General features: G+C 40.2%; 1 protein-coding gene across 1 annotated transcript in view; it reads right to left on the bottom strand.

Moving 5' to 3' along the window:
* Nucleotides 1-21920, bottom strand: part of AKAP6 (A-kinase anchoring protein 6) — a 301656-nt gene that overhangs the window by 151890 nt on the left and 127846 nt on the right. Inside the window, exons 6-7 of the mRNA XM_068160348.1 lie at nt 6513-6609; nt 5081-5244 (exon numbers count right to left, since the gene is read on the bottom strand). Coding sequence (XP_068016449.1) covers nt 5081-5244; nt 6513-6609 — 261 coding nt within the window. The remainder of the gene's footprint in view (nt 1-5080; nt 5245-6512; nt 6610-21920) is intronic.

The following is a 21920-nucleotide window of genomic DNA, read 5'->3' as shown; positions in this document are numbered from 1 at the left end:
CTATTTGGATAACTCTGCGTGATCAGTTTGGTGAGAACATGAACCGCTGGGATGGCCAACCAACTTCTAATCTTTTCAGGAGACTGAGGGAATTGCAAAGTGGCAGAACCCGAGGTAGCAATACCAGAAGGGTAGCTGTTACTTCCACAGTTCCCCAGAACGACTCTTATGGCTCCAACAGTGGCTCCAGTTATAACATGCAAAGTTATAACCCTGCACAATATGTGCAATGCACATGTGCGCATGTTCCCCATAACTAGGGGTGCCCTGCCTCCCGCCAGGGGGAGGAGAGGGATAACAGAGATAATAGAATCTATTGGGATGTGTACATCCAATGGCCTGGCACTTCACAATTTCGGAAGTACAGGGCCTTGGTTGACACAGGAGCTCAGTGCACCATAATACCATCAAATTATCAGGGATCAGAGTCTATAACTATTCTGGGAGTCACTGGTGGATCTCAAGAGTTAAGTAAGGTAGAGGTTAATATAAGTTTAACTGGTAAACAATGGAGGAAGCATACAGTTGTGACCGGACCTGATGCACCTTGTATTTTGGGAATTGATTTTCTGAGAGAAGGGCGTTTCAAAGACCCTAGAGGTTACAAATGGGCTTTTGGAGTAGCTTCAATAGAAATTGATGGACAAAAATTGAAGCTATCTGCCAGACCTGAACTTTCTGATGAATCTGCAGTTGTGGGACAACATAAGATACAGGACATTAAATTGCCGGTTGCTTCTCAGACTGTGCATCACAGACAATACAGAACCAACCGTGACTCTTTGTTGCCCATTCAGAATCTGATTCGTCAGTTGGAGAGTCAGAAAGTCATCAGCAAAACTCATTCGCCTTTCAACAGTCCAGTGTGGCCTGTGCGAAAACAGAATGGAGACTGGCGTCTGACGGTAGACTACCGAGCCCTAAATGAAGTGACACCACCTATGAGTGCAGCAGTACCAGACATGATGGAGCTACAGTATGAGCTGGAATCCAAAGAGGCCAAATGGTATGCTACCATAGACATTGCTAATGCATTTTTCTCTATTCCCATAGCAGAGGAATGCAGGCCTCAGTTTGCTTTCACCTGGAGAGGAATCCAGTACACTTTCAACAGATTGCCAATGGGCTGGATCCACAGCTCAAGCATCTGTCATGCAGTGATCCACGATGCTCTGGAGAAAGGAGGTGCTCCAGAGCACATCCAGTTCATCGATGATATCATCGTCTGGGGTAAAACTGCTGAGGAAGTCTTCAAGAAAGGTAACAAAATCATTGACATTCTTCTGAATGCAGGTTTTGCCATCAAGCGAGACAAGGTGAAAGGGCCTACCACAGAGATTCAGTTTCTGGGAGTGAAGTGGCAGGATGGACGCCGACACATTCCAGTGGATGTGGTAAATAGAGTCTCTACCATGGCAAATCCCACAAACAAGCAAGAGACCCTACGTTTCTTGGGGATAGTGGGATTTTGGAGACTACACATTCCTGGATACAGTCAGATTGTGAAACCTCTGTATGATGTGACTCGAAAGAGAAACCATTTCCACTGGGGACCTGAACAACAAGCAGCCTTTGACCAGATAAAGCAAGAGGTAATTCAAGCAATGGGTCTGGGACCTGTCCGAGATGGTCCAGACATTAAGAACATTTTGTACACGGCTGCAAGTGACAATGGTCCAACCTGGTGCTTGTGGCAAAAAGCTCCAGGGGAGACACGTGGACGACCTCTTGGTTTCTGGAGTCGAGGTTACAGAGGTTCAGAGGCTAATTATACTCCAACAGAGAAAGAAATCTTAGCTGCCTATGAAGGAGTAAAAGCATCTTCCGAAGTGATCGGAACTGAATCACAACTTCTCTTAGCTCCCAGATTACCAGTTTTGAATTGGATGTTCAAAGGCAAAGGATCCACACCGCATCATGCCACAGACTCAACCTGGTCCAAGTGGATGGCTCTGATAACACAGAGAGCTCGAATGGGAAATCTTGAAAGACCTGGTCTAGTGGAGGTGATCTCAAGTTGGCCTGAAGGCATCAACTGTGCTAAACCTCCAGAGGAGAAAGTGACTCGTGCTGAGGAAGCTCCTCCTTACAATGACCTCTCTGATGATGAAAAGAAATATGCTTTGTTCACAGACGGTTCCTGTCGTCTTGTTGGAAACAAGCGAAGGTGGAAGTCTGCAGTGTGGAGTCCAACACGCCGAGTTGCAGAAGCAAAAGATGGAGAAGGAGAATCCAGTCAGTTCGCAGAGGTAAAAGCTGTCCAGCTAGCTCTCGACGTGGCTGAACGTGAGAGATGGCCAAAGCTTTATCTCTACACCGACTCATGGATGGTAGCCAATGCTCTATGGGGTTGGCTAAAGAACTGGAAAAAGAGTGGTTGGCAGAGGAAAGGAAAACCCATTTGGGCAGCCAACCTATGGCAGGACATTGCTGATCGAATTGAGAGAATTCCAGTGAAAGTGAGACACATCGATGCTCACATTCCTAAGAGCAAAGCTACTGAGGAACAGCAACACAACCATCAGGCAGATCTAGCTGCAAGAGTTTCTCAAGTAGACATGGACTCTAATCTTGATCTCGACTGGAAACACCGAGGTGAAATATTCTTAGCTCGGTGGGCTCATGATTCGTCAGGACATCAAGGCAGAGATGCAACATACCAATGGGCTCGTGACAGATCCATAGACATTTCCATGGATGCTATCACACAAGTCATCCATGACTGTGACATTTGTGCTGCTATTAAGCAGGCAAAACGACTTAAGCCCTTGTGGTATGGTGACAGATGGTCCAAGTACAAGTATGGTGAAGCTTGGCAGATTGACTACATCACTCTACCACGTTCTCGTTCTGGTAAGCAGTACGTGCTTACTATGGTAGAGGCAAACACTGGATGGTTGGAAACTTATCCAGTTCCACATGCAACTGCACGCAACACCATTCTCGGTCTGGAGAGACAGATCCTGTGGAGACACGGAACTCCAGAGAGGATTGAGTCAGACAACGGAACTCATTTCAAGAACAACCTTGTAAAGAACTGGGCAAAAGAGCACGGTATTGAGTGGATATTCCACATTCCCTACTATGCACCAGCTTCAGGGAAGATTGAACGCTACAACGGTTTGTTGAAGACCACTCTCAAAGCCATGGGGGGTGGATCTTTGAAAAACTGGGAAAGACATTTAGCACAAGCAACCTGGCTGGTAAATAGTAGAGGTTCAGTGAACCGAGCTGGACCTGCACATTCAGATCTGCTACGGAAAGTAGAAGGTGATAGAGTTCCTGTTGTTAGAGAAAAGAATCTGTTAGGTAAGACTGTTTGGGTATTTTCACCCTCTGGAGAGGCTAAACCTGTCCGAGGGGTGGTTTCAGCTGAAGGTCCGGGTCACACTTATTGGGTAATGCAAGAGAATGGTGAAATTCAGTGTATTCCACAAAGAAATTTAACCTTAGCTGAAAGAGGTTAATTTCAAACTGTTGTACAGCTACATCGCGTCCAAAGGAAGAATCAACGAGACATCTACGGTGCACGAACCCTGAAATCCCTGAGAGCCCTGAGTCAACTAAGAGACCCTGAGAATCCCTGTTTCCCTTTTCTTCGCTTCATCGGTGAAGAAATGAACTGTTTTCCATTTTTCTCATTTTCTGATTTTCTTGGACTTTTGAATCATCTACATCTGAGCATAGCCGGAATGGACTATGAACTTTACTCACGAACTGTAAATATCATTTTGGATTGGATGGACAGTATGAACAGCCAATGAAATTGTTTAGAAGGGGTGGACTGTGGCCGGTTGACGTTGCCCCCTTAAGAAAGGGAACATGGTGGACGGAAGTTGGTAAACGGAAGGAATAGTCTAAACTAATTTCATTGGACGAGTGGGAGGAAGCACTTCTGAGCTGGGACTATACTGGACATTTCCAGCACTTCTCAGTCAGTCTTGCTTCCGCCTCTTCTTCAGGCAACAGCTTTCTGTCCTGGGCTTTCTGCCAAGGCTCCGGCCTTGAAAACCAGATAACAGGCCTGTATACTAACTCCCTTCCAATTAACACAAACTGCTTCTAACTTTTTTTTCATCTCTTCTCTTTCTCTTTCTATCCCATTCTGGGGAAAGGGGGGGGAAGAGAGGGGAGAGCGGAGGTGGGGGACCCCTCTCTGCCGAGGGGGGCACTCTCATTTCTGTGTTACTCTGTTGTATATCTTTGTATATATTGTAGATATTGTAAATTTGTAAATAATCCCCTGCAAACCCTACATCGCTTTGTAAATATAGCTCCACTGCTTTGCTAATTCAGCTTGCGAGTTTTTTTTTCCTTTCCCTTCAATTTTTTTTTCCCTTTTACCTTACAAGGGGGAAGGGAGGAGGCTTCTCAGCCTTATCCTTCCAAACCCACCACAAAATACAATAATAAATATCTAGTTTGGCAACCAGTTAAGTACAATGGCACCCTTTAAAAATTAATACCCAGAAAATGATGATAGGTGTCAATACCTTACTCTTAAAAGTACTTGTATACAACACTATGCACTTATGGAGGACGTAAACTCAGAGCAAAAAGACCTGTGAAAAGGCATATGACCTTCTTCCCACTACAATGGCCATCCCCTAATTAAGCAATGCATCTGATAGTCATTAACAGGAATGAGATAATGAATCACTTTCTCTCTTCTTTGTTAATTTGCTGTAACCAAGCGGCTAATGGATGTCAGAGCTGAGTGATTGCACTGATTATAGTGATTTATAGTTGCAACAAAACAATTTAAAACCATTCTGATTATTCATGTTAAAGATGCTTTATGTTTTGTTTACTAAATGTTTTATGTTGTCCCCCGTGCCCCTCTGCACACAGCGAGACAGGTCTTCCTGGAAAACTTGAAAGTTGTAAGATTACTTGGTTTTTTATTGTTTTCAGAGTGAGGAATTTCATTTTGTTTATATAAAAAAAAAAAAGAGAGAGAGAAAAAAAAAGTTTACCCAGTAGAAATGAAAAGCCTTAGGGTGGAAAGAAAACTTCAGTGGTGCCTAGTTCAAAAGAAGACGGAAATAAGAGGAAATAAGGCAAACTTCAAGCCACTTACCTTAGGGCTTCCAGTCCCTTCCTCATTCTCTGCAGACACATCAGTAGCCAGTATCTCTGCTTTGATGATATCCAGAGCCCTAAGAATCCAGCTGTGTTGCCGTTTGATTTGCCTCTGTAGTTCCTTCCACTGACTTGCAATCATCTGCAGCATGTCCTTCAGTCCTCCAAAATGAAGAGGAAAAAAGTAAAAGCTGTAGACTTGGCTGCATCTTTAAGTATTATTCTCAATTGAAAGAATTAACAGAATATTTGAGAGAATAAATGCAACGAGAATTTGAAGATATTTTCTCAGCAGCAAATAAATCCAAGCATTACTATTGTTTATATTGGGCAAAACAAATTCTGTAAGGCCAAAACATTTCCTTTACCTATCATGCTACATTTTGATTATGTTTCAGCTGACAGTTTCAAGAAAAAGGAAAATCCCATATAAACTCTGGTTTCTGTGCAGTAGGGAACACTATGGTAGTCTCACCCTCTAATATCTAATCTTTATCTCAAAACATTTCAGAATCTTCCAAATAGAGTTTTCTTACCTTCAAATTCTGTAAATACTTTCTGTAGTTTACACATTACCATTTCCAAAATATATGAGGACATGCACTACCCTTCTCTGCTATACCTTCTACAGACTTTGGAACTATCTGTAAAAGTCACGAATTTCCTGTGGCTTTCACATTACATGGATCTGTCTGATGCTGAGAAACAACAGAGGCACAGCTGATCAGAAACCAGCAGACCAAAGGATAACTTCAACCTGGATGAAAAGCATACTAAGTAGGCCAAAATTAAGATGGCATTCTTTAGCAGCATATGCTGATTAAAAGTCTATTATCATACCAGTCAGGCAAATGTCTAAAAATAAAGAGGGCAGTAGGGATAGAAAAAGAGAAATCAGTACATCCCTCCCCCTTCTCTCGACTGTAGGCCCCTGCAGAAAAAGACAAGGCTAACCAAAGGAAAAAGGTATTTTTAATTCTAATCTAATCCTCATAAACATATTTAAATCAATGTAAGAATTAGTTTAAGTGGCAAAATTAAGCTTTACCAACGTAATTACCCATGCAGAGTATGTAAAAAAATATATATATTTGAAATCCTAATTCATTATCTTAATTTTATTTCCATAGCACCTACATCAAAGAGTATGCCAGTGTGAAGTTTTCAGTGATGTGATTTCAATTGAAACTCAGCTGAGCAGCAAGACCAAAATAAAATGAACAGACTATTTGCAGGCAGTATTTCATTTTATAAGTATCACTGCATTGTATGCAGTATATGAAACATTTATAAATCTTGAAGGTCAATCTGATAATGTAAATATTAATAATACATAAGGAAGTGAATATATGCAGTAATTTACAGCAATGCTTCTTCATTCTTTAATAGTCTGGAGACATAAAGACTTGCAATATTTCAGAAGGATTTACCTGATTTGTGAGATACAATAAGCTCAAGAAGTTGACGTCCTTCTTCTACCACTGCTTCCTTTAAAGCACAGTGGCTATCTACATTCAACTTGAAACTCTGGGGGGAAAAAAAATAAATACATACATATAAGAAAAAAAGAGAGAGAAAAAAAACCCTCAGCATCTGACATTGGGGAGGCAGCTATCATAAAACACACATACAAAATTACTTGCCGCTTTTTATCAGGAACCACATCCCAATAACTAAACTAGTTGGCGATACTAAAAGCTACTGGTATTTTGGATCTGGGCTCCAAAACCGTTTCCATTAGATCAGCAAAGTGAATCTGTGTTGAAACAGCTGACAAATCCAGAAATTCATTAGGTTTTATGAAAAGTCACAACCCTGTAGGCTATATCTGGAGTAAGAGTGTTCTATAAAATACACTAAATTTATGCCATCACATATGAGCTCTGGTGTGGCTTTTTTTTCCCTTTCAGATTTCTTTGAAATGTTGGTGATAGCACTATTTATGAAACCATAAAAAAATTACAGCATTGAATATATTTGCCTTATGTGCACTCATACAAGTCTATTAATATTGTGTTTCTGAGTTAATTCTCATATCCATTTTCAAAGAACAAATCAGGCTGCCTTAGATCTCTGCATTCTTAATTTGCACAGCGAGTATTTTTCATCCTTTTTTTCCCCACTAATTTTTACTAGTTTCCAAAGGATCTTGGCTTTAACAGTGCAGAAAATATTTTGGTTTCTTTAATTTACTTTTTGTTTTTACAAATTTAATCAAAATCCAGTAACAGAGAGAAAAAACTGGAAACCTGACCTACTATAGGCCATTTCATACACCACTGATAACAGACATGTGAATTATTTGACAGAGCTTCTTAGTCATATTTCCATGTAAGCAAGAGCAACAAAATACGATAAAGCAAGAGGCACTTGCTGTAGTTAATCGTAAATCATGTGCAGCCCTGCACACACATACAATTCTTTTTCTCTTTGAAATGTCAATGAAATGAATGAAAACAATGTTTGACCCCTCGGAAGATAAGAGGTTTGCCTGCTTTTGGGAATGAGTTAACTGGCACAGATGAAAAGAGACTTTACAAGTGCACATTTGTAGCTTCTGGTTTTCATAAAACTTATTTACACTTCCCCAAATACTAGTGACTAGTACTGAAGTAGCAGAGACCACAAAAATACTTAAAAGCTCTCTTTTCTCAGGAAAGCAACTGTTTCCTCTCTTTCCTAACTCCTGTAGTCAGGCTGATTGGCATAGCAGAAAAGAATATTGCCAGAACTGCAATAAAATGATGTTATTTTACTGTATTTGTCATGGTTGAAAGAAGCATGTTGCTCAGACAGACTCTTAACAGTCTTTCAGGCAGCAGCCTACCTGACAGTTAGTGACAGAATGTTTTTGAGAACTCTCCATTCAAATAAAGAGCAATAAACAAGAATTTTGCTACTTTCAGCATTTTGTCTAGCCCAATTTTCCTTGTATGGGCATTTGAATATATTGTTTTGCACCAGCTGTTGAACAACTGGGTCAGCCAAAAGAAGTTAAAAAGGGTGCCTAGTTTATGTCTGTCTTCCTTAAATCTAGAGTTTTATGAACCCAAATCTAGAAGTTCTTTTTCCTTCATAAGAGCACGTCTGAACAAGCACTGACAATATTTAATTTACTGTTTACTTAAAACAGGCTTGTACTGAATAGTTTGCAATCATGCACTTCACAGGAAATGCACTATGCGTGTGCCTCACACAGCAAAAGAGAACCTAAAGGACCTGAGAGTAGGTTGTGTAATTTCATATAATTGAAGTTGAGTATAGATGCAGCTGGATGTGACAGTGTCTCGAGATGATGTGGATGTGTTTGATAGGAAAATTGGAAAAGATGAGGTATTCTTTTTCATTAGGAAAGGGGGGGGGAAAAAAAGAGAGAGAGAGAGAGACTTGCCGGCCTAGAAAGGATTCATTTAATGTAATGCACCAGATATTACAATACAGCTTGATTTTCAGGTGCACCTATTAACCAGTAATAATGTTAAAATAAAGAAGGAAAATATGATGAATAAAGATGGAGCCAAACTTTTGGGCTTTGACTAGCAATATTCTCCTTGTGCACAATTCTGAATTTATGGATAAATTATTTGTGTCACAAAGCCTGTGAACATACATGGAATTTAGCAGAAATAAACTCAACAGCACAGAAGCATCAAAAGGAGGGAACCATTCATACAAGTATAAATACAAAGGAAATTGTCAAGTAGGGGGTTAGAATTATTGATTTACATGTTATGGTAGTAATTTCCTAAGTAAAAGGAATAAATGGACAAGAAACACTAGAAAGAATAGCCCTCAATTAATGCATCACTGCTCATGGCTCTCCATACCTGCAGGGCTCAAAATGAGACACATGAAAAGGCAGGCAGAGTGGAAGTTGCAGTAAATATGGCAGGTTTGTACAATGAAGAGACACAAGTTTGCACAGCTCAAAATAAAGCCAGGCCAAATATTTGGACTGGAAAAGGGCCTTCAAACACCGCTTATCTCCCATCCTGAATATTTCCCATTCCCTGCTGTTTACTTATGGCATTTGGAAAATTGTAACTCTAACAGCGTGCAACCCAGGTACTCTGCTCCCCTCCTCCTCTGATCTTTCCTGATAATGAATGGAGCCTTTGCATCTGAAGAGAGGAAAGGCAAAGAGGAGGGAACTCAATTAATCAAAGCCATTTTTCCAGACACATTTGCAGCTATGGAGCAGTCTAAGTATCACACATGAGCACATATACATTATGGAAAATGCTTGTGCATTGGCCTGACAGCAGCTTTGTAAACAACACGTTAATGCCATCCCTAGCACTACAGTATATATAATGCAGTTTACAAGATGCAATAAGCAAAATTTCCTTATCATGTTCTCTGCATTTTTCCCAGTCACCAGCTGTTCTTATTTAGCAAAAGAGAAAAAGGGAGGCAGGAATCATACAGTTCCACTAAAGCTACAGAACTTAAATAAACAGGAATAAAGACTCCAAAAGCCTAAGTATGAAGCCCCAGGAGTGCTATCTTCTGTTGACTGCACAGAGCAAAGTGGCTCAGCTTTCAAAAAACCCAAGCTGTCCCCTGACTTTTAGGAAACTGTTTGATCCACTGGACAACAATACTGCAGAACTTCCATGGAGAAAAAAGGAGTACCTCCTGATCTGTGCTGGGCTCTGAACACACTAAAAATAAGCATTTTTCCAGCAACTAATAATCTCTGCCAGCTTACTGGTCTGTACAACTGGGAAGGACAAAAACTATGTGAAAAAATACTTATTTCAAGTTCCCATGAGAATTTATTTTATGGCTGTGGATTACTTAGATTTCAGAAACTGAGTAGTTATCCTACAATATGTATACCTCGAGCTCCGATATGCAAAATTTCACTGCTTTGCAACCCGCTGTTCTTAACAAATCCCAATAATTCAGTAAAGCACAACCTGGGTCATGACCTGTTCATATTTGCAGTGAGGGCAGCTAACCATTAAATATTATTGTTTCCAGAGGCACACAGACTTTGGATAAGCATGATTGGATTTTTTAAGTCATGGTGTGCCCAACTAATTATTTCCAGCGTACTTTGTGTCTCTGAAGCACAAATAAGCAACTGAGTATGATGTGAATCTACAATGCATACATAAATATAGATTAGCTGGAATGACACAGCAGTTTACACTTATTGCCAGATTAAGATACTGTATTAAAAGAAATATTGTCATTTTCTCACTTAATCATACTATTCACATTTGTCATTTACTGGGGTACCCCTGGGACCTAATTTTCCTGAGGTTCACTTTTGATGTGTTTAAAGATCTTTCAGAAAAGTATCTCTGCTTCTAGGGCATTTATGTTTTGTAGAGCAGTGGTACATAAAATTATTACTATCTAAATGACCTACAATTTTAGAATTTTAAATAGAAAGCTTAATTTAAGTTTTTCTAATAGTAATTTTCTTTTTTTCTTTTCTTTTTTCCCTCTTTTTTTTCAGAGAGAACCACATTACTAAAATACGGATTTCTGTATTTGCGGCTAAGAATGCAGCACTTTTAATTATAACGCTGTGACAGATACCATTCAATTGTGAAATTTAGCACATGGGAACAGTTTCTAGCAGTAAAGAAATGGGATTCTTGGACTGAGACAATCCTGGAAGGATAACCAGACTCCCACTAAAATTATCAGCAATGTTATGTTACGTATAGGGAGAGAGTTTCAACACACAGTAAAGTTCTAAGAAAACAAAGCAACAAATGAGTGTCACGTAATCTATTAAACAAATGCTACACAACAATAATCTCAAAGAAAAAAAAATAAGTGTGGGGTTTTCTGTTTATTTTGGTTTGCTTTGTTTTTAAGTAGCACCTTTTATTTGTCTTAAATGGAATATGACCTAAAACACATTCTGAGAATGTATTCTTTATTAGAATAAATAAACCTTTATTAGAATAAACCAAACCAGGTTGGAAGAGACCTTCAAGATCATCGTGTCCAACCCATCAACCAATCCAACCCACCCAAACAGCTAACCCATGGCACCAAGTACCCCATCAAGTCTCCTTCTGAACACCTTCAATGACGGCGACTCCACCACCTCCCCGGGCAACCCATTCCATAGCGCAATCACTCTTTCTGTATAGAACTTCTTCCTAACATCCAACCTGAACCTCCCCTGGTGCAGCCTGAGACTGTGTCCTCTTGTTCTGGTACTGGGTGCCTGGGAGAAGAGACCATCATCTGCCTGTCTACAACCTCCCTTCAGGTAGTTGTAGAGAGTGCTAAGGTCACCCCTGAGTCTCCTCTTCTCCAGGCTGAGCAATCCCAGCTCCCTCAGCCTCTCCTCATAGGGCTTGTGTTCCAAGCCCCTCACCAACTTCGTTGCTCTTCTCTGGACTCGTTCCAGCAAGTCAACCTCCTTCCTAAACTGAGGGGCCCAGAACTGGACACAGTACTTGAGGCGTGGCCTAACCAGCGCAGTGTACAGGGGCAGAATGACCTCCCTGCTCCTGATGGCCACACTGTTCCTGATGCAGGCAAGGATGCTTGTATTCTTACTTTGCTACTCTGTTGGTCCTGGCACAGTTACCTCCCAAATACTTTGCTATGACAAAATACCAAGTACTAAATTCAACTTCTACTTACAGAAAGTATATCCTATAGATATAGCTGTCTTTTTTTCTTACTTTTTTGTTCTTTTCTTGAGGAGTTCTGACCACACAGAAAGTCTCTGTTTGGTGACCACCTAGTATTTCTATATTTGAGATACTAACCTAATAAACCACATAATGTCATAGTGGTTTCTCATATTCCTCAACACTACCTACCTAATGACAAAAAACAATTCAAACTACCATGAAAGCTGCCCTTATATTAACATGGAAACAATCACAGATTTAGAATTTTAAAACTATAATACTAAATGCAGAATAGAATAGAATAGAATAGAATAGAATAGAATAGAATAGAATAGAATAGAATAGAATAGAATAGAATAGAATAGAATAGAATAGACCAGGTTGGAAGAGACCTTCAAGATCATCGCGTCCAACCTATCATCCAACACCATCTAATCAACTAACCCATGCAACCAAGCACCCTGTCAAGTCTCCTCCTGAACACCTCCAGTGATGGCAACTCCACCACCTCCCCAGGCAGCCCATTCCAATGGGCAATCACTCTCTCTGTGTAAAACTTCCTCCTGACCTCCAGCCTGAACTTCCCCTGGTGCAGCCTGAGACTGTGTCCTCTTGTTCTGGTGCTGGCTGCCTGGGAGAAGAGACCAACCTCTGCCTGTCTACAATCCCCCTTCAGGTAGTTGTAGACAGCAATAAGGTCACCCCTGAGTCTCCTCCTCTCCAGGCTAAGCAGCCCCAGCTCCCTCAGCCTCTCCTCTAGGGCTTGTGTTCCAAGTCCCTCACCAACTTCGTTGCCCTTCTCTGGACATGCTCCAGCAAGTCAACCTCCTTCCTAAACTGAGGGGCCCAGAACTGGACACAGATTATTGATTAGTCAAAGGTTATATAAAATGGATATTTGTATGCAATTTGTACATGGAAATATGTCCTATCTGCTTTGAAAAAGTGCATTTCACACATTACATGTATATATACATCATCACACTATTTGACTTTTTAACAATTGGGAAATACGTTATTTCAGAAAGCTTCACATATTTCATCAGAGATATAAAACTAACATAGCATTAGAAGTCACCAGGATATGTTTTCCTGGGAATCATGTGTTACATGTGAAATGGTTCCAGTCACTGTCCTCCTTTTGTTTTTCATGTTTTCCATAAAACTTAAGTGACTATAAAGACTTTTCATTTTCTGTTCTTTTAAGTTGTATTTCTAGCTGAGTGATGACTCTACCTGTAAAACTGAATGAAAGCACAATTGCATTACTATATGCAGCTCCACAGTCAAGGTTGACTTTTACCACAATAGTAGGAATTCTGCCTTTGCTTTTTAAGGAGAGCATGATGAATCTTTCTCTGAATCTGCAGCACCCACTAAGGGTCTTTTTCTTCTCTCCCTGAGGCTGAGAACATATGCTCCCTACAGAATCAATGGCCATGGGGGCAATTATCACCAACTGCTAAGCAAATCTCTAATGCCTAACATATTACAGCCATTACTTGCCTTAAATGAACCACACATTACTTCCTTCTGTAACCAATGGGAGATGGTAGATATTTTTAAAGATTGAATAGCTAGAGGAAAGATGTGGCCTTCTAAACCCTGCCACAATGAAAAAGCTGTAAAAGAGAGGAATTCCTTGCATTTCTTTGGGGGTAATTCTTTTCACTGTGATCTCTGGGCAGATAAATAGGCAAGATATGACTATCACTGTCTACGCTGATTCAGACAGCAAACTATAATATAAAATTTCTTTAAATTGACATAAAACTGATCTGGGAACCTCACTATTGAAATCCCCTGGTCATCATCTCAACACTGGCATTGTGTCACTGTAGATGCAATTCAGATGTAAGATGGTTTGACTGCTTGACAATTTCTTTGTGTAAGTTCCTAATCTATTTAACCACAGTATTAGTTGAACATTTTGAGCTCAAAATGTTTAGCAATGAGACAATTATAGCAACCCCAGGAATGACTTTACCTTCTGATCCCTGATTGGTATTGCTCCACCTTTCACTTGATGTGAATGTACATTTTTGACTTGGAGGTCCAAACACATTTATAAAAGATCAAACTGAGGGAAATTTAGGGAATAGCAAACAAAGCATGTTCAAAGATGGAAGTGGTGGGAAATTATAAGTCATAAACAACACTGACTAAATAATGATTAAGAGAAAAGGCCATTATTATCTACTTATATTCCATGAATCTGAACATCAAGAAAAAAGACTTAGTAGCATAGTACAGTATCAGAGGCTATACTAGACCCATCTAGTAATGGAATTAAATTAAGAAAGAGAAAATTTAAGATAAATACCAATGAAATTTCCTCTGAAAGTCACATCTATTAGACTGTGTAATAATCTCCTAAGGGAAACAGTGAAAGCCCTGATCCCTTGAGACTTTTAAATGTAGGCTGGATAAAAAATGTAGGAGTAAGGACTGCAATGTAACGGGCTGACAGGGCAGTAGCCTAGGTCTTTCAGGTGCCACAGAATTTGTGACAGGCCAGAAGAACTAAATACAAAAGGGCAGGCACTGCTCCAATAATCCTAAAGTAATTCATACTTCCATAAAAGCACCCTATCCTTTGCTTTTCTGTCCCAGCTTCTGCCTTTCCAGTACTAGGCAATCAATGTTTTTTTCCCCTTCTTAAACATTAATAGCACAATCTTCCTCACATTAAATACTTTTAGGTCCCCAATTTCTGTTTCTCATTCCTCGTTGTGTTTGTCATCTCTTAGGTAATTTAGCCAAGTGTTGAATGCATAATTTTAGATGTGAATAAAAAGAACAGTTAGCCCAGCTCTTCAGGAAACCTATTTTGCAGATTTACTTTAGAAGGCACAGAGGCTATTTTTGCAGATATTTCATATTTCTAACTCACATAAATTCTTCTGCTGCCAACTCTAATTTCCTGTGTTTCACTACATAAATTTCTCTTTGCTTTTCCCTGTCTAAACCATTTAGATTGTTTAAAAAAAAAGAAAAAAAGTTAACATGAGGATTCCTAAATTGAATCTCAGTTTGTCTTTTATCAAGAGACATCGAGGGATGGAAGAACACCGGCAGGAAAGCGCATGGGCAAAATGGATATACGGTGAAACAATTGCTAGGTTGCCATAACCAAGGTGAACTGCACATGCAGACCACCAAATATAATTGTCCTCGATTATTTCTTTATTTTCTTCAGATAATCAGTAAATAATCTGCATAAGTCACAGTCTTGTGATTCCTTTCCTACTAAGAATGCACTTGTCTGTCTGATCTTACATGTTTCTGGGTACACTTCTTCCACCTGGAGACTCACAATGCCCAAAAGCCATGTCATCAACCTCTGCCTAAATCGTGTTGTCCTACCACATGCAGAAAAATGCCAACCAAGAAAAACTAGAGCTTTCCAATCCAGAGATAAATTCATTTGGCATAATGCCCAAGGCAAACAGGGACTTACTAAGGGAGAAAAAAAATATATGGGCCCCACAGTTTAGGAAGGATGTTGACTTGCTGGAACGAGTTCAGAGAAGGGCAACAAAGTTGGTGAGGGGTTTGAAACACAAGCCCTATGAGGAGAGGCTGAGGGAGCTGGGGTTGCTCAGCCTGGAGAAGAGGAGACTCGGGGTGACCTTAGCACTTTCTACAACTACCTGAAGGGAGGTTGTAGACAGGCAGATGATGGTCTCTTCTCCCAGGCACCCAGTACCAGAACAAGAGGACACAGTCTCAGGCTGCGCCAGGGGAGGTTCAGGTTGGATGTTAGGAAGAAGTTCTATACAGAAAGAATTGGAATGGGCTGCCTGGGGAGGTGGTGGAGTTGCCGTCATTGGAGGTTTTCAGGAGGAGACTTGATGGGGTGCTTGGTGCCATGGGTTAGCTGTTTGGGTGGGTTGGATTGGTTGATGGGTTGGATGTGATGATCTTGAAGGTCCCTTCCAACCTGGTTTGGTTTATTCTAAATAAAAGTTCATTCTAAATAATAGAAACATAAATTTACAGGGAAATATGAGGGAGATGTAATTTACTTTTTATATATATACAGATATGAGGGTTTATGCACTTTAAAGGTAAACTAACATCCCTTCCTAGGAAAATACATCTAATAAATTGAGATGCTGGATTATTAACCTCAATCATCTGTTGAAGTAAGAAATGAAAATAAAACCAACCACCACGACTATCACAGGAGATGCAAAGAAAAACACTTCTCAATAGAGAGCTCCATTCAGTCCCTGAATTTTCTGTATTTCTGCTGAAACCTCTGGCATTGCAAACACTTGAGAGGGGATGAATATTTGCCAAATCAAGTTGCCCTGCCTTGTTCAGCTTCAACAAGTGCAAATGAGTTTAAATGTTTCCCAAAGTCTGAGCAATCTGCATTTTAATGTGCTCTATGACAATGTTTGGCCTTTTTTCCTAAGAAAACTGCATTAGATAGTTAATACACACTCAGAGGAATATACCACCCTCTACATTCTTGCATATAAAAACCCCCCTGTTTTAAGGATCTCATCACTCTCTCCTCCAAAACAATAAACATTAGCTTAAAAGCAACCTGGATATAATTTAAACCTTAAACATAATGAATTTTTTAGAACCCAAACAACAGAGCAATGCAAGTAGGTCTCAAGACCTCTCAAGTTCCTACATTCTATTTCCATACACAGATCAAAAGAATTCAAAATCCTCACAAGTGATAGAGAGTTTACATTTGAGACACTACAATTTTTCCTTCTACTTTCCTTGCAGAAGCAGAGCTACTTTAGGATGATGCCCTAATATTCTCTGCCTCCAGTTGAATGTCTCATCTGCCCAAAGATAGCTGCAGCTCACAGAACTAGAAAAGCTGGGACAGACACTCCTGGAGCTAACTAACAACTCATATGTTAAAGACAGGTTCAACAGCGCTAACTTTTATTATGGAGTACTATCCCATTCCTATGAATAATTACATAAAATTGGTGTTGCAGTAAAGAGAAGAAAAAGAGACCTGGGAAGGTTTGAATTAATGAAAAGTCAAAGTAAATGTAGTCTCTTTTTTTTCTTCACAGCCGTACAAAGTACCTGCACAAGGTGAGGCAGCTACGAAATTGGAAACTAGGCTTAGAAACAAAAAGTAGAAATCTCAACAGAAATGAAGCCATTCAGTCTCTGGGAAAATTATTAAGAAATTATTGCTTATGCTACAGGCTTGCACAAAGGACACATCCTGAGTGGAACTGTATGGCAATTGGTGGTAGCAGCAGTAGGGGAGGCCAGTAAACAGACAAGCTTTTTGTTCATTAAAAACACACACAGTAATAACAGGTTTCCATCACAACAGATCCCTGACACTTGTGATGATGGGAGCATGAGCATGGCCCACATTTTCTCCTTACAAATAAAAGATATGTGTCAGATCATCTTCACTGCATGATCTTATGGGGGGAAAGATTTGATTGTGTGCAGTATTTCTGTATTGGTCAGGTCAATAATACTGTGATCAATAAGATATATACCTGGATTTTCTCCTATACACCCGATTTTTCTCTTCAGTCACCAAAAATTAACAGAAATTCAGAAGAACAGTCCAAAGAGTTTAGAAACCTGTTTTTTCCCACTGCCACTAACCATACACTCTCTGACTCCAGATTACAGCAGAGGTACAGCCAAATGTATTAAATGACAGCAATATTTCCTTTTGATGTTCTTAGACACTTTAACTCAAGAAACAGAAACACTTCCATAGAGGTTACTGGGTTTACAGATTTTAAAAGCTGACAATACAACTGGCAATATACATGCATTCCTTTGTTTAAGGTTGATGTCTTATTCCCTATTTGCCTATTTCCCTTTATTTGCCTGTGTTATTTGAAATCTGCTGGCTTAAATCTGCATCTCTGGTATGTTCTGTAGTCTGTTTCCTATATAGAAGGACACACACTCAGGAACCCATGCCTACTCAAGATCATCACATAAAATCAGAAATTCAAACCCATGTACCTGTATAGGTTGGGGGCTGATTGGTTGGAGAGCAGCTCTGGGGAAAACTACATGGGAGTCTTGGTGGACAACAGGATGACCATGAGCCAGCAATGTGCCCGTGTGGCCAAGAAGGACAGTGGCATCCTGGAGTGTGTTAGAAGGAGTGTGGCTAACAGGTCGAGAGGTTCTCCAAACCCTCTACTCTGCCCTGGTGAGGCTACATCTGGAATACTGTGTCCAGTTTTGGGCCCCTCAGTTCAAGAAGGACCTCACAGAACTGCTTGAAAGAGTCCAGCACAAAGCCACAAAGATGATGCAGAAAGTGGAACACCTCCCTTGTGGGAAAAGGCTGCAAGAGATGCAACTTGTTAGTATGGAGGAGACAGAGGCATAACCTCTTTAATATTTGTAAGTATGTGAAGGTTGAGTGTTGGGAGGATGAAGCCAGGCTCTTCTCAGTGATGTCCAATGACAGAACAAGATGCAATGGGCGCAAGCTGGAGCATAGGATGTTCCATGCGAACATAAAGAAATACTTTTCCACTGTGAAGATAACAGAGCCTGGAACAAACTGCCCAGAGAGGTTGTGGAGTCTCCTTCACTGGATACATCCAAAACCTGCCTGGATGCATTCCTGTGTGAACTGCTCTAGGTGCTTCTGCTCTGGGCAGGGGAGTTGGACTAGATGATCTTTTGAGGTCCCTTCCAACACCTAACATTCTGTGATTCTGTGAAACTAAAACCAGGCTAAGCAGATTCAAAGCAAAGTCTTTAGAGAAGCAAGAGGTAAGTCCATTCATGGTGCTCAGACTCTTTGGCAGCATCCTGCAGATACCATGGTGTATTTTGAGGAAAACACCTAAGTTGGCTCCTGTGGACATTGGAAATGCCCATATAGCGATAGCAGCCATTTCAGAGGCTTTAATACCTTTAATAAAACTACTGTTACCACTGTAGCCACAACAATAGCCAGTACATTAGACCAAGACATGTGTATTTAACCTCATTCTCAATGAGAGCAGGTATTTAATACTTCTCTAAAATGGTATTTTTCAGAAAATAAGATTTTTCCAGGGATATGAGAATGATTTTTTTTTTTCCAGGCATAGCAGACTTGCTGCAGACAACCAGTTACCACGAGATATCACAAGTATCATTACTTCACCAACACAATTTCTTAAACATCAAAATACAATCTATTTTCTGTATGAAAGCATTTGCTGCTTACAGCTAAGAAAGTGCTGAGATATGATGTGGCCAGAAACTTTGATACTGGACACAAGGAAAATCCTTATTTCATTTCTCTTTAGATAATAAAAGTCTCAAAACTCTCACATCTTGAGAAGAATTTGGGTTTGGAATGGAGATGGCATCTAAACTTCCTATACAAAAGAGAATCAACTTGCATAATTTGTTTGGAAATATTAGAGATATTTTCTCTGTGATATTTTTAAGACTGTAGGATGAAAAATAAATATGGTGACTGAAAAAGTTAATACAATGGAACAGGTCTGGGTCAAAAGCACTTTAATGTGGCACAAAGCTTATGGCTAAATTGACACAATGTATTAGAAAAGAAACCAAATAAATTCTCTTCAGCATATCCATTCAGCACTTTGCACTGCAATGGCACCATGCAATCCCAGCCACTTGTACTTCCTACAGAACCGTATTTGCTTCTCTAGTTTCAACTAAACAGTACAAATATTGTTTCCTAAAAAAAACCCCAGCAAACAAATAACCTTGGAGTGAATGATTAATTACTTTCAAGAAGGCTATCTGCCTCCATTGTTTCCATGAGTCAGAAACAATTGTGATATCTAGAGAAACCAGAAACCACCAACTACCATCAACAGTAACAATGAGAGCCAAGCGAAACATAAGAGCAGTCCTGTGGAGAAGGATGTAGGGGTACTGGTGGATGAAAAGCTGGACACAAGCTGACAGTGTGCACTCACAGCCCAGAAAGTCAACTGGATACTGGGCTCTATCAAAAGACAGGCAGCCATCAGGTCAAGGGAAGTGATTTTGCCCCTCTACTCTACTCTGGTGAGACTTCACCTGGAGTATTGTGTCCAGCTCCGGACTCCTCGGCATCTGAAAGATGTGGACCTGTTGGAGTAGGTCCAGCAGAAGGTCACAAAAATAATGAGAGAGCTTGAGAACCTCACCTGAGCTGAGGGAGCTGGGGTTGCTGAGCCTGGAGAAGAGAAGGCTCCAGGGAGGCATTTCAGTACTTAAAGATGGGTACAAATATTTTAGCAAGACCTGTTGCAACTGGACAAGGGGTAATGATTTTAAACCAAAAGAGGGTAGATTTAGAGCAGATATAAGACATTTTTCACAGTGAGGGTGGTGAGACACTGCAACAGGTTGCCCAGAGGTGGTAGATGCCCCATCCCTGGAAATATTCAAGGTCAGGTTGGACTGCACTCTGAGCAACCTGATCTAGTTGAGCACTTCCCTGTTTACTGCAGAGGTGTTGGACTAGATAACCTGAAGAGGCACCTTCCAACCCAACACATTTTATGATCCTATGGTTTCTGCTGTTCCTTGTACCAAATATTTCTGAATTTTAACCTTACAAAAATTCTTAAGAGCAAGATTGTTAGGACAACACTGCCTAAAAATTCAAAACTTCTAAGCAAACCTTTCCTTAATTAAATTTATCTCCACTGAAAAATATTGTTTGTTACCATATACTAATAATATAACATGGATTTTAAAAGTTCCATCAAATGAGTTGGAAGCAAGATTTTTTTTCTTTTGTACATTTCCATTTAAAAGTCTTGTATTAGCTAGCTTTAAGCATGACCTAGACACAGAAATGGCTTAGACCAAAAGACCTAAGAGCACATCACAGGTGCACAGATAGGAGTTGTGCAGAAAAAAAAACCCAAGAGCATTGTGTTAACAACAAAAGGAAATGTTAAAATTACAGAATTAAAAGTCCCAGGCATCAGCAAATACCTACAGTGCCTTTTGGCTAAACCTCCTCCTCCAAGGTTCTTCACATTTCCTTATTTGCTAGGTTACTTCTCTCCTGGGCTAAAACAAGTTATGTTTTTGGGTCAGCAATAAAGACCAGTAAAATATCTATTTTAGTATACTAAAATAGTCAAGAGCACCACAGTAAATTCTTATTTGTTGAGCTGGTAAGAAAGTCTGTCTAGGTTCCCTAGCACAGCAGTACCATCTAGACAGATGCTTTTAGCTCATAAGCTGCCTTCAGGATACTCTTTTTGATGAGAAATGATTTGCATCCCACCAAGTCTATGCTGAGAGCCTGCCAGTAGCTGATTTTGATCAGGGTGCCAATGGGCAAGAATCAACATACCAGAAAAGAAGAGCTACAAAAGACAAAGTGAATGAGAAACCATTTTCAGAAGTTCCTTTTTGGGAAGGTTGCTATAGCTATCTTTCCATTAGGAGGTGATGTGTGCCTAATTGTTCAAAACATTCAAAACCTGACTCACTTTTATCTCTAGCAGGGCTGACTGAGACCTTCATGGCAAAGTAGATTTCTGATGAAAAACACCCCTGTTTTAGAAAAACGTATTAGAGTTTTCAACAGCTGACACCCTGAGTGGTTGCCTACAGGGGTGCCAGAAGTTCAGATGCCAGAGGTTCAGCTCCCTTTCATATGAATGGGAAGCACACAGCTCACAAACCAGTTTCACCCGTGTCAGTTGGTTGTGAATACCTGTAAAACTGAAAGAATTATTTCAGTCACTATTCCAGGGGTTTCTGAGAGTATTTTCATTGATACCTTTGTGCTTTGGTGTTATCCAAAATTAAGAGCATAGTAATTTCTGTTCTACAGAAAATCATGGAACTGGATTTTAACATTTGCAAGAAAACTGTGCTCCAAGCTGAAGATTGGCTATTTTGTCACACATTACAGATGTAGGCTACCTTTAAATTTCTAAAGAGAAAAATCATACCAAAAAACAGTCTGGTTGCTCATTGTGCCAAAATCCATGGAAGTTGTAACTCTTGTTTAAGAATTAAATTCTTATTTGTCCTACAGTTAATAATTGTTGTGTGTTCAGGTATCAGGGTTGTGCTTGTGTGCACACACTGCACTCAGCTGTGAATTTGCTGGGTGGCCCAGGAACTCCCCAGCTATTCTCTGCACACGAATGGGAGAATGGACTAATTGAGAACAACAGACCAACATGAGGAAAGGCTGCCTTCCACCTTCACAACAAAGTGCTTCACTAATTATTCCAGGAGCTGTCCAGGTGGAGCCTTCAG

This window comes from Melanerpes formicivorus, unplaced genomic scaffold, assembly GCF_026170545.1.
Source record: "Melanerpes formicivorus ecotype bairdi unplaced genomic scaffold, bMelFor1.0.p_v2 SCAF_49, whole genome shotgun sequence".
In the NCBI taxonomy this organism is placed as follows: domain Eukaryota; kingdom Metazoa; phylum Chordata; class Aves; order Piciformes; family Picidae; genus Melanerpes; species Melanerpes formicivorus.
This window is presented reverse-complemented; position numbering and strand designations above follow the sequence as displayed.